General features: G+C 41.4%; 1 protein-coding gene across 4 annotated transcripts in view; it reads left to right on the top strand.

Moving 5' to 3' along the window:
• Window positions 1-6: 6 nt before the first annotated feature.
• Window positions 7-13,717, top strand: part of SOAT1 (sterol O-acyltransferase 1) — a 69,892-nt gene continuing 56,181 nt past the window's right edge. The window contains exons 1-3 of one of the 4 annotated variants that reach the window (XM_077763292.1): window positions 7-54; window positions 2,823-2,915; window positions 11,367-11,492. In XM_077763292.1, coding sequence (XP_077619418.1) covers window positions 11,375-11,492 — 118 coding nt within the window. In that variant the 5' untranslated portion in view covers window positions 7-54; window positions 2,823-2,915; window positions 11,367-11,374. Of the gene's footprint in view, window positions 55-903; window positions 1,054-2,822; window positions 2,916-11,366; window positions 11,493-13,717 lie in introns of those variants that run through there. The other 3 variants (XM_077763291.1, XM_077763289.1, XM_077763293.1) reach the window with 3 other exon arrangements.

The following is a 13,717-nucleotide window of genomic DNA, read 5'->3' as shown; positions in this document are numbered from 1 at the left end:
TGAGAGGGCTCCCCGGCCCTGCCGTTCTCTCTGGCTGTCGGGCTCCGGCCCCAGGTAATGCCGATGCTCCCCCATCCTCTCCTCACTTCCCGCCCGGGTCTACTCTCGTCTGCCGGCGAGGAAGGGGAAAGAGGTGGCGGCTGCATCTCCGGCCCNGGAGGGCGCCCGCGTGGCTGGCAGCCCTGGGACCCTCGGAGGTCTGTTGGGTGCCTCCCAGATACCGTGACATTCCTCGAGCTGGTAGTAAAGAAGTAGAAGACATTTTATTCTTTAAGAAGCGAAAGCAAAAATGAGCTCAGGAAGTTAGCTTTTCATTGATTTAGGATCAAAGTAGATGGCAGGCACTTCAAGATATCGAAATCTGGGCACCAAAGCCTTTCATCAAACTCATATTTTATTTTCAAATATTAAGGTGTAGTTTTCTGTCACTGTGAAATATTAATAGCCATTCAGTTCCTCTGATATGTATATGTAGAAGTCATTTGTCACCGAGAAACAAGTAGAAACGCTCTTTTTTCATATTTATGTATAGATTAAGTTCATTGGTCACTTTCTAGGTCGCTGCCATCGTTTAAACTGTTTTTTCAGAGTACCTGCCTTTGACGTAGAATTCAGCTTCAAGTCTCCTTCCCCCTCTTCCCCCCCATTTATGTGTGTAATATCTATGAGTGACTTGTTAGGGAAATGCTGTGTTGTCTAGACTTGAGAGTGACTTTTCAAAGGTAGGAGCTCTGATGTATTCAAGAGTGATTCTTAAAAAGTGCACGTGTCCCAGTGCATCACATGATTGGAACTCTCAAACGTTTCACATTCCCTTTGGAGAAAGACCAAAATACTGCTGCCACTCTTCCATCTCCCTTTCTTTTTGGCCACTTCCCTCCTGGTTCTCTAGGCTCAAGCCACATTGATTTTATTTTTGTTCCAAGAAAGCCTCTTTCTCTTTACTCTCTTCTAGTCGTAGGGATTTCCTTCACCTGTAATGTGCCATTCTCTCCTTTCCTCAAATCCAACACATTTCTCAAATGTCACTTCAGGAAACCCAACCTATCTCTGGTAAGCTCTCATAGTACTCTTGTTTTCCTTAGCAGCAGTTAATCATCAATTGTAATGTGTTTGTCATTTAGATACTTTGTTTCCTCTACTGGCATGTACATTTCATGAAGCCCGGGCTAGCTAGTGCATATTATTTATGTCTGAATTATAAGAGTCTGGTCTAGCACCTGGCACAATGAAAAAACAAACGAGCTGGAGAACAGAGGAAGGAGCTTTTGAATGGAAAATATTAACTAGGTAAAAGTACCTGTTTCCTTTGGGAAGGAAATAGGAAAAGTTTTTTTTTTTTTTTTTAAACAAAGGCCAGTTAACAACTTTTTTTTTTGAAATTTATCAGCAAAGGATAAATGAGTATATTGACCATACAGAAGTGTGTGAATGAGAATTTGTCTGGGTTCTTCAGTTTAGCCAGCTGGCTTAATGATGTAGTTGTTTGATATAGACGTGTTGTGTAGGGTTGTAGTTGGGTAAACCTTTGTTTGGAAGGAAGGGGGAAAAACTTTATGTTTTGGATTGTAAATTTATTTGCAATTGTTCTCTTTTTCTCCATTGAATGTGAGAGTGATATAGCAAAGTTGGTCACACTGTTTTATAGATTTATAGGTTCTCTTGAAAGCCTTATTTTTAATTAATAATTAATGTTTGTTTATTTTAAGAGAGACGCAGAGTGAGCATGGTAGGGGTAGAGCGAGAGGGAAAGAGAATCCCAAGCAGGCTCTGCACTGTCAGTGGGGAGCTGGATGCAGGGCTCGACCTCATGAACCATGAGATAGATCATGATCTGAGCAGAAATGAAGAGTCAGACACTTAACCGACTGAGTCACCTCAGTACCCCTGAACGCCTTATAATAGGAACACGGCAGGCAGGCTAAAGTTGATATTCTTTCCAACATGGTTCATTTGTTTCTGAAGTCTTTTTTTTCTTCCCTTTCTTCAGGCAAATTAGATATGATCACACTGAGCTTTATGAAACCAATGCACAGATTGGATTCTTAAGAAATAGTGTCTAGTCTGTGCTGTATTTTGAAATAGCTATCTAGTCAGCTCTTTGTCACTTCAAGTGTAAATGTTTCCATTGTCATTTACTGACTCTTGACTTTGAACAAGTTTCATAGGGTTTCTGAATCTTTTGTAGCTTTTAAAATGCAAGTGAGATTTTTTTAAATGATACATTTCAGTGAGATACTGATGGCTATGTCCTGCTGCCCAGCATTAAATGTTACTGGCTTAGTAAATATTAGTTCCTGGTTCCTTTATGGCTGGACCTCTTGAGAGACTGGTCTCGTGATCACTGTCTTTACTTCCTCAACTTATTTTGCAACCCAACCCAATATATTTTTTTGTCCTTCTTGGAATGAAATATACAAGTAAATTGTAGCTATTAATGTCCCCAAATTGTGAAATATCCTATGTCCAACCCTCTTTTTTTATTTCCTTTTCCTTTTTCTTTTTTTTTTTCCTTTTTAGTCTTACTTGAATTTTCCATGATATTGATCACATTACTTCTTGAATTTTCTAACTGGGTTTCTAATATTACTTGCTTCTGGTTCTCTAATCTCAACTAGGCTTTACTTTTTCACTGTTCTTGAGGTACCTTGTAGTATTAGGAAAATTGCGTAACCACCTGTAAAATGGGATAATAGTATCTACTGCATAGATTGTTGTGAGGATTAAATGAACCACAGTAAGTGTTTCATAAATGTTAGCTTTGCTGTTTCTTAGGTAACTTCTTTTTTTCTTAAGTTTATTTATTAATTTTTTTTTTTTAGAACCTCTACACCCAGTGTGGTGCTTGAACCCTCGACCTGGAGATCAAGAGTTGCACACTCCTCTGACTGAGCCAGTTAGGTGCCTCCTCCTAGGTAACTTCTTAATTTGTGGGCTCTCCCTGGTCTATTTCCATCCCGTGCCTTAGGCCACTGCCACCAATGAATCCAGATCTCTGTCTCTAGTCCAGACTAGACTGTTCACCTGTCTGCTTATCATTGTCACTGGGCTGACCCAAAGGCACATTCTGCTGAACTTATCTACTCCTTTCATTTCTCCTGTAGTTACTTATCTCACTGGTACACCCAGAACCTTAGTCAGTTGAGTTAATAAACTCTGGATCTACATTTCTGGATGCCTTCTGGATGTAACCACCTGGATATCATCAATGCCTCTGCTTAATGTTTGTAGATCTCTCTCCCTTATCTCTAATTTTTTCATGAAATCATTTGTTCACTTAATCATCACCTGCTGTTAGAGCCTTATTTCAGGACTTTAGTGTGTGTGTGTGTGTGCGCGCGCGCGCGTGCTAATTAATTTTTCTCCCTGCCGGTCTCTCATCCTCTACGTTGGTGTCTGAATTATCTTACTAAAAGACAAGTATGAAGTCACCTTCCTGTTTCTTTTTTATATATTTAAAAAAATTTTTTTTAAGTAATCTCTGCACGCACCCAGGGGCTTGAACATCAAGGTGACACGCTCCACAGACTGAGCCTGCCAGCCGCCCCCACCCTTTTGTTTAAAACCTCTGCAGCTCCTTGTTTTAAGTTGCAAATTCTTAATCAGCCCTAAGAGCCCTTGACCTTTTGTTCTTGCCCTTTCTCATTCCAGCATTAATTCCTTTTCTTCCTTTAAGATTTAACCTAGATTTTTTTTTCAGGAAATGTTTCCTAATTGCCCCTAAGTTCTGTTGGGTGCCAGGCCTGTTTTTCCCTAATACTCTGTACATCTCAGTTACGGTTCTGTAATATCACTAGCTGTTATATATGTTATAATTATATTATGCTATAATTAAAAAATCACTAGATTTTTACTCTTTGAGGCCACAGGCTGTTATGTAGTCACTTTGTATCCCAGGGCTTGGTACTGTAGTAGACCTCCAGAGAGTATTTGAAATTGTGAGTCTGTCAGCAAGGTCTCTACTTGTTCATGCTTATCATAGAATGTTCTCTTCTTCCCATCCTGTTTTGATACCTAGAAACTTCTGTCTTTTCGTTCAGCTCTAGCTTTAATATCACTTCTGCTGTGAGGATTTGTTTGACTTCCCTAAATGGTTTGTTATACCTTTTGTGTGTGTGTGTGTGTGTGTGTGTGTGTGTGTGTACAGTATAATGACGTAGACCTCTGTATTATTGCAACACCTTTTCCTACCATCATTGTAGAAAGAAGTGCCTAATCTACATGAATTTCCCATACTTGGCATATACCTTTCAAGTGCCAGAACTTAACACGTTTTTCTCTTTTTTTCTTAACAAAATTTTTTCGATGCAAATTAAAAAGCTTTTTTCTTGCCTTCTGTGTTTAAACTAATGTAGCCTTTTTAAGGTGTACCAGGTCATTAGAGCATGAACTTGAAGGTCTGCTTTGACACAAGGATGATTTATGGGACTTACAAGAAACCTAACCCTTTTGATCCCACACTGAAAGACCTGTTCTTGCTCTCGCTTTTTAATATTGTTTCCTACTTTTTTTCCTTACTGTCATCTATAGTTCTGCTGCCGGCAATCACTGCCCTTTTCTGGTTGAGGATGCCACACGGGATTACCTATCCTATAGGGTTATTGTTAGGATTAAAGGAGGTAATGTAAACAAAGTTCATATCAGAGAGCAGAGCAGACAGTAAGTACCCAGTAAAGGGAATTTACTAGCCATTATTTATAATGTTTTTCTAATTATTTGAATCATTTCAGGAAGATAATCTCAAGCTTAAGAGATTATCCAGTGGAGCAGAGGACATGGGATTTGTCAGCAAATTGTTTCTTGGACAACCTAAGTGTAGAATTGTGTCCTGAACAGCAGATGCTGATGAAAACTCCTGAGTTCTAGAACAGATCCTTTTTATGTATATTTATATTAGATATATAATTTAAATCACAAGCTAGGTAAATGCCTTCATTAATCATTATATTTATCTTTTTATATGTATCTTTTACATTTATCTTTTAGCATTAGTAGGTAAAGTTAGAAATAAAAGTGAACACCTTTTCAGCTCTCATGCTATTCGGTTAATGGTTGCTTCATGGGCATGGGAAGTGGACATTTGTTTCAATTCCTTCATTTCCTTTTTTTTTAATTTTTAAGAAGTATTTATTTATTCAGCACTTTGTTTGGTTTTTTAAAGTAGGCTTCATGCCCATTGTGGGGCTTGAACTTATGACCCTGACATCAAGAGTCATGTGCTCTCCAGACTGAGCCAGCCAGGTGCCCTCATTGTTTCATTTCCTTAACACATGTGAAAATGCCTGGTAACACTTTATCCACTCAACAAATGTATATTAAATGCAGAGTGTGTTCCAGGTATGGTTCTAGATGCTTGGATAAAATAGCAAACGAGACAAAATTCTGCTTTTCTTGGGAATTAACGTCTTGTGGGGCTGATAGACAATAAACACTATAATGCGTTGGGCAGTAAGTGCTCTGAAGAAAAATAAAGGAAGGTAAGGGATAAGACAGTAACAGGGTGCAAGAGTGTTTAGTTAAAGGTAGACAGGGGAGACCCCGAGGAGGGGACATTTGAGCAGAGCACTTGAATGAAGCAAAGGAGAAAGCCTTGATAGTATCTGGGGCAGATAGTCCTGGCAAAGGAAATAGCAAAGACTGTGAGTAGGAATGCTTGTGGCTTGTTCGGAGAACAGCAGAAGGCCAGAGTCACTCGAGCAGAGCAAGTGAAAGGGTTGTGGGAAGTTGTGGGTGCCTGGGGAGAGGCAGGGAGTGAGCAGCAGATCATGGAAGAGTTGCTAGACAATGGTGGTGACTTAGAACAAGATCCAGTGTTTGAAGGGTTTTGATCAGGGGAGTGGCTTGCTCCGACTTCACCTTAAAAGAATTAGTCTGGGTGCTTTGTTAAAAAATAGACCAGAAAGGAGAAAATGGAGAAAGACCAGTTGGGAGGCTACATGAGATGGGACAGTGGCTTCAGCTCTGGTATAGGTGGTGGATGTGGTGAGAAGACATCAGAGTTGGGTATTTATTTTATAGGCTGCTGCTGGATTGGATAAGGGAAAGTAAAGAATTGAGGATGACTCCTAGGCTTTGTTTAATATCTAGGTGAAGACTGAAATGGGGAAGACCATTAACCATTAACTGAGATAGGTAAGACTGTGAGAAGAATGGAATTAGAGGGAACACTGGTAGTTCAGCTGCTGGAAATCAGAATTATGGACATGGTACAGTTGTTGGTTAACAGTAAGCTCAAGGGGAAGGTATGACTGGAACATGAGAACAGCTTGTTGGAGATGGGAGGAAGTCAGAGAGCTGACAGCCCAGGGTGTTGGATGGATCTATGTACACGGATATTGAAGTTCAAGTGTGGAAAAGTTAGCGGTGGGGAGGGAGGGGGGAGTGAATGAGATTCAGATATCCCCTCAAATCTTATGATTTACATGATCTGCGGATTTGGTCAACATTGAGCTGTGCCATTTTAAGTGATTTATCCTTCCTAACATCTGTATGTATGACAGTAATACAATTTGTTAATGTTTTCTTAGAAACATTGAGCTGCATTTGAGAAAGTATATAAATATGGCCCTTTGTTTACCCTCATCTAGTATATCATAAAAGCAAACAGTGGAATTTGAGGGATGATGTGGCTTAATGTTTGACTGCCATTTAGCATACAGGTGGGAGACGTACACGCATCAGATTACTTAGTTAAGCTTTCAAACTCGGTTGTCAATAATGGTGGCACTTTAGTGTGTATTATCTTCTTTTGTTATCACTCTGTGCAGTAGTGTTTATCTTCTTTTTTTTTTTTAATTTTTTTTTAATGTTTTATTTATTTCTAGGAGAGAGAGAGAGACAGCGTGAGCAGGGGAGGGTCAGAGAGAGAGGGAGTCACAGACTGAAACAGGCTCCAGGCTCTGAGCTGGCAGTCAGCACAGAGCCCGATGCGGGGCCCGAACCCACGAACCGCGAGATCATGACCTAAGCGAAAGTCAGACACTTAACCGACTAAGCCACCCAGGCGCCCCTATCTTCATTTTCTAGATGAAGAAACAGGTTCCAGAGAGGTTGGAGGATTTAGCGAGGCTACAGTGGTATGATGGAGCAGGAGTGTAAACTACTTAGTGTTCAGATACCAAATTCGGGCCTTCACAGTTCTCACTTCCTGCTAAGGAGAGGAAATTGAGGCCAAAGAAGTTCGTATGGATTAGGATACACAGATTTTGTTACGTAGAGTTAACACTTTTCTTATTCGGGTCACTTCTAAAATAAGTATTTATTTTAATACTTTAATAAGTACTAATATTTTAATAAGACTTAAATTATGGCAGAATAATTGTGCAGACTCAGTACCGTGTGTTTTAACTTTTGAAGTAAAGCTTTCTTCTCTAGATTAGGTTGTTGGTCCCTGGTCTCGTCACCAAGAACTCTTCTAATAATGTTTTCATTATTCTATAGCATATCCATGCTTAAGTGTTTTTCTGGGTTTTTTTTTTTTTTTTTGCTTTTTAAACAGCATTTGTCTGTCAACTTGTTTTATTAAGTAGTTATTTCACCTCTTAATTAGTGCTTTTAATCAGCATGAGATAATTGATTTCTCAGTGCATTGATAGAGTCTCAGCCAAAGCAAAGTAGCATTGTTTTAGTCAGCCTGTACAGCTTGCTTTATGTAATAAAACGTGTAATTATTTCAGTTATTGAAATAATTGAAGTTTCTACATACCCTAAAAGTCTAGGGCACCCCTCCCTATCCTTGATTAAGAACAGTTGTCAAAGATCTTGTTGAGTAGGATACATAAAGCTGTTTATTTTTTTAAAAAATTTTAAAGTTTTTAAATTTATTTTAAGAGAACAAGCGAGGGAGGGGTAGAGAGAGAGGGAGAGAGAATCCCAAACAGGCTCTGCGATGTCAGCCCAGAGCCTGGTGTGGGACGTGAACTCACGGGCCATGAGATCATGACTTCAGCCAAAACAAGAATTAGACACTTAACCAACTGAGCCACCCGGGTGCCCCTTGGATCTTTCTTTATCTGTTGTTTTCTTCTCTGATTCCTTTTCTTTTCTTTTTTAGTTTATTTATTTATTTGGAAAGAAACAGAGACAGCATGAGCAAGGGAGGGCAGAGAGGGTGGGAGAATCCCAGGCAGGCTCCACCCTGTCATTGCAGAGTCCGATGAGGGGCTCGAACCCATGAAACCATGAAATCATGACCTGAGCTGATGCCAAGAGAGTCCGATGCTTAACTGATTGAGCCACCCAGCCCCCACCTGATTTCTTTTCTACTTCCTGATGTCTCACTTTGTGGTCATCTCCCAGTGGTCAGTTCTTCTCGGATCTTTCTGTTGGAGAGTTAGATGCCCTTCCAGCTTCCTCTGTCACTGTTACACAAAGAACTTTTAAATTTATCGGTTGCCCTGACCTCTTTCCTAGGTTCCTCTGAATTGGCTCTCGTGGGTCTCCTAAAATTTCGACTTCATGTATTCATCTGCTGTTCCATAATTCTGTTTCATTTGTTTGATTTCTGGAAAAATTGATCTAGATTAGCCTGATTTTTACGTTGCTGAGCAGTAGTATTTAAGAAAACAGTCAAACTCTTCCTGTATTGCATTTTGTATGGGAAAGGACATTGTAACATAAAAATTTAGGAAGACTAATATTAAAATTTAAAAATATATAACTTTAAAGATAATGTGGTGAGTACTTCATTATTTTTCTTTTTGTTTCACATTAAGGAAAATACAGTAGGGGTGCCTGGGTGGCTCAGTTGGTTAAGCATCCGACTTCATCTCAGGTCATGATCTTGCAGTTTGTTGGTTTGAGCCCCACGTCGGGTTCTGTGCTGACAGCTCAGAGCCTGGAGCCTGTTTCAGATTCTGTGTCTCCCTCTCTCTCTCTGCCCTTCCCCCGCCCATGCTCTGTCTCTCTCTGTCTCAAAAATAAATAAACTATAAAAGAAAAAAAAAAGGAAGGAAAACATACTAAAATACTGCTTTGGAGTAAACCTTGTACTGTGTTGATATTGATCTGCCTGAAATTTGACTTTGATCATATTTTCAGTGTTTAGAATGGGCTCACCACTGCCTAACTGAAAAACAGTCCTCGTTTCTTAGGCCGCTGTAGTTTAGCTCTCCTTTCTAGTCTTTTCCTTCATCACATTTCTCTGTTAACCGACTTAAAAAAAAAACAACACTCAGATAGTTAATGATGTTTGTGGTTTGGATCTGACCTAGGCTCAAATCTGGCCCTGTGTGGTCCTGGGCCATTCACTGAGAAGAGAAGTGAGTAGCCGTGGAGTCCCAGAGCTGTGCTGATACTATCAGCGAGGCCGCCATGTGGGCAGGTCTGGTGCTTGCCATCTGGGTCTTCTTGGTGTCCTTCTGTTGAACACAAACAATTCCACTGAACGTCAGCATCAGATAAGGCTGCTCTGTGACCGTGACGGATCAAGACAAAACAATATGCTAAAATCATGTCTTAACCTAGGCAAAACATGAACATCGTTCAAGTCACAAAATATCTACCACCCCCTCTCCAGGCTAACGTGAATGATTATTGCTGTTCTGCTGGTTATAGCTTTGGCCTCCCTGTGGAGAAGATTTGTTGATCTTCTGAATCATAGAATTGTTCCCGCTTTCTGATTGCGCCCAAGCCAGAGTCAACCCCTACTTCTTTGGACTTTTACAAAAAAATCATCTAGCCAGTCCCAAGTCCTAAAGAAGTCATTTCTGGTATTCTGAGATTCCCCCACAGTTTCCCCTGGTGCGCATTCTTAAAAACCTCAACTCATTCTATTATAGGTATGTTTCTGGTATGTGCGCAGAAGGCACTACTCTGAGCCTTATTTTTTCTTATGTGAACTGTGATTAATAATACCTTTTTTATAGAGTTACGAAGATTAGATAAAAAAATTTAAAGCGGCCAGCAGAGTCCTTGAACTTTTAGATGCTCAACAAGAGCTTGTTTCCTGTCCTCCAGTAAAGTAGTCCCATCAATTTATGGTCTCTGACAGGACTTATAAGGACCTAGTTTTAACCCTTTCTCATCCATAGAGTGCTCCGTTCTCATCCTTTAGGACTCCATTCAGATACCTTTTCTGTGAAACCTTTGCATCTCTTAGTGGTCTCTTCTGTCTCTGAACTTTAGGTATTGCTTTTACCATTGACTTGACTTTTTTTGGTAAGTTTATTTATTTTTGAGATAGAGCAGGGGAGGGGCAGGGAGAGAGAGAGAAAGAGTGAGTCCCAAGCAGGCTACACGCTGACAACACAGAGCCTGATGTGGGGGTTCGATCTCATGAACCATGAGATCATGACCTGAGCTGAAATCAAGAAGCGGACGCCTAACTGTCTGAGCCACCCAGCACCCCTTGATGTTAAGTGTACTCTACTTTGTGGGGTCTGTGTACTTATCTTCTGTTATTCAATTCTTAATTTTTCAGATATTTCTGCCTTGTTCAACAAAATTGTTCTTTACAAATGGGGGCTTTGTAGGGTGTCTGGGTGGCTCAGCTGATTTAGTGTCCATCTCTTGATTTTGACCTAGGTCATGATCTCATGGTTTGTGGGTTGGAGCCTCATGTCAGGTTCTGTGCTGACAGCTCAGAACATGGAGCCTGCTTCAGATTCTGTGTCTTCCTCTCTCTCTACCTCTCTCCCACTCTTGCTATGTCTCTCAAAAAAAAAAAAAAAAGGAATGGGGGCTTTGTTTAAATAAGGGCCTTTGAAACCCATTACTTTTTAAGGACTAATTTCTTTAAATATTTACAGTGTGTTGTACTCAGAAAATGCTTAACCATGATAAAGTAAAACCAGAGGAAGAGAATAAATATTTCTCCTAAATATGGTGATACTGTGACATTTGCTTAAGCCAGATACTTTAAAGCGAAGGGGAGCAAAATATGCCACCCCAGAATGTGCTACTTTGGCATATTGATTATTTTGAATTATAGTTACTTTACATCCAGTGTAAGGAAGACATTCTGACCCTCTTTTGTCTGCCTGAAAACAGGGAATCTCCACGTGAAAGGTACCCTCCCTGTATCAGGAGGGTAGAAGGCAGCCCTATCACCAAGGAATTTAGGGCTGGGAAAGCTATTTAACAAACCTTGTTACTTCTTCACTAATTTACTCCCTCAAGTCCAGACCCCTTTTTCTTGTCAGTTCTTCACACATTTATTGTTTCTTTTTTTGAAAAGGTACAGAGTTGCCTGCTTTGGTCATTTCTTTGTGTCCCCTATTTTTATGGGCTCCCATACATACAAAATTAAAGTTTTCTCATGGTAATCTGACTTACGTCAATTTAATTATCAGACCAGCCCAGAAACCTAGAAGGGAAGAAAGGAAGTTTTCCTTGCCTACAAAAGCTTTTCATGTCTTCCTCTCTAGACAAGACAATGGTGGGTGAAGAGAAGACGTCTCTCAGAAAACGGCCGTCAAAGTCTCAGGAAAGTTCTGAGGAAAAGGAAGACCAGAAAAAGCCTTCAAAAGAGTCCCAAGGGACATCTGGTAATGGTGAGGCTTTTACTTTTTTTTTTCTCTCCAGCTACTTAAGTTTTATTAATCTTTCTCAGTAAATACATAGACTGTTAAGTAGTTTTTATAGTGAAGATTGCTTAGGACACTGTAGAGGACATTCTTCGCTACCTTTGATTCCAGGACCTTGCTGACAGGAGATGACTTATCTGTTGCCTTGATAACTTCAAGGGCCACCATTTGTCTCATGTCCCTAATGGCCTAGCGGTGGGTACTTGGAGAAGGTCTCTACATGCATGGCTTTGCCAGGGACTGTCTGCTCAGTGGCTGCGTCACCAGACTTCAGGGCTTTCAGTTGTCTTCTATCTTCTTGCCCAAGTGTTGGTCAGTCTTTTCCCTCAGCTCAGGAGATGGGAGCCGTACGGCAGCCCGGCACTGGGGTACAGCCAGCACGGATCTGCCTAGGGTGGTTTAAGACCATCACCTGTGCCACAACTTTGCCACCTTCCATGGGGGCATTCGTTCCTGCTGTCTCCACCTACTTTTCCACAAGTAGTGTCCTTCACAGACACATTCTTCATGTTGAAGCCGTGTTGTCACCAGGCAGGTCTTTAGACAGGCCTCATGGTGCTTCTCCTCAGACCTCTGGTGAGGTCACAAGGGTGACCACTGGCCATTGGCACAATGCCTGATCTTTTTCTTTCTTTCTTCCCCCCCTTTTTTTTTTTAAGCTTATTTATTTAATATGAGAGGTAGTACATGTGAGCCAGTTGGGGAGAGGCAGAGAGGGAGGGAGAGAGAATCTTAAGCGGGCTCCATGCTGTCAGTGTGGAGCCTGATGGGGGGCTTGAACCCACGAAACACAAGATCATTACCTGAGTGGAAATGAAGAGTCAGATGCTTAACTGACTGAGCCCCCAGGTGCCTCCAGTGCCTCTGATCTTGTACATGTCTTGCAGAGGCAGCCTTAGGAGCTTGTTGACTGGGTTAGTGGGTGGGAGGGTAGAATCCAGAGACTTCCAGCAGTCACTTGGTGGTGGTTCATCTGTCCTCCTGACCTTCCAGCCAGGGCATGTTGTTGCTGTGCCGGCCCAAGATGGGCACAAAGGCCACATGGCCAGCTTGTGAGCTCATCTTCTTCAGGTAGGTGCTCACTTCTAAGGTGATATGGAAGTGCATAGTGCTGCAGGTAGGCTTGGTGGAGTCCCTCTTAATGGCCAGTGTGAGCCATGGGCTGGTTCAGGCCCGGCGTGTAGGCCACAGCACACGCTAGAAGGTCTGCCCTTCTTGAAAATGCCCACTTCGAACTCCTGCATGACCCTGCCATGATGAACATGGCTCATTGGCCTTGGATGTCCAGTGATCACATTCCTGAAGAAGTCCCTGGGGCCTGGGGCACTGATGATGGTGATGTAGTATTTGCTGCTCTCACACTTCCATAGGGGTGTGAGCGGTGATGCCATACTCTCCCTCTACCTTAGGCTTGTCTAGCACCTGGGCATATTTGAAGGAGCCCTTGCTCATCTGCTGCCTTCACTTCTCAATGGTTCTCCTGGTAGTGCCCCCATGCTTGTAGATGAGATGCTTGCTGGAGTCCACATGGCCTGTGCCTACGATATTTATTGATTGAGGGTCTTTGCCCATGGCAATGGGCTTCGTAGTCAGTGTACTAAAGAAAGAGAAGCAAACTTGATCCAAAGATCAGTGAGAGCTAAATAGCTGTGAGAGAGGCTTTTAATTTTTTTGAGGTGAGTTATGAAAAAAGAACAAATTCAGTGTTTTAGAATAGGGATTGCCATCTCTCTCTCTCTTTTTTTCCTAATTATTATTTTAGTGATCTCGACACCCAACACAGGGCTTGAACCCACAACCTTGAGATCACGAATCACCAGCTCTTCCCACTGAGCCAGCGGGGCGCTCTGGGATTGCCATCTGTTTAGCTCTCTTCATAAGTGGGCTTATAAGCTCCCTTTATAAGTATACCCACTTACTGGCACACTGTTAGGCAGTGTGAAGGCACGGAAGTGAAAAATAAATTGATAAAGAGAACACTATGATTTAAGTGCCAGTCACAGCTGCCTTGTACTGGTGACAGTGGTGTGCGAATTGCTGCATATGTCATAGAGGTGAGCCTTATTGATACAAGGGGAGTTTGCAGTGTCTAATTTTGGATTTATGTTACTTGGAGTTTTCTATATCTGGGAACAAAAAATTAGAAGATAAGCGCTTGTTAATTAATTCAGTGAACATTTTTGGGGTATCTA

This window comes from Crocuta crocuta, unplaced genomic scaffold (assembly GCF_008692635.1).
Source record: "Crocuta crocuta isolate KB4526 unplaced genomic scaffold, BGI_CrCroc_1.0 scaffold3, whole genome shotgun sequence".
NCBI lineage: Eukaryota > Metazoa > Chordata > Mammalia > Carnivora > Hyaenidae > Crocuta > Crocuta crocuta.
The sequence above is the reverse complement of the archived record's forward strand: the minus strand, read 5'-3'. Positions and strand labels throughout refer to the sequence as shown.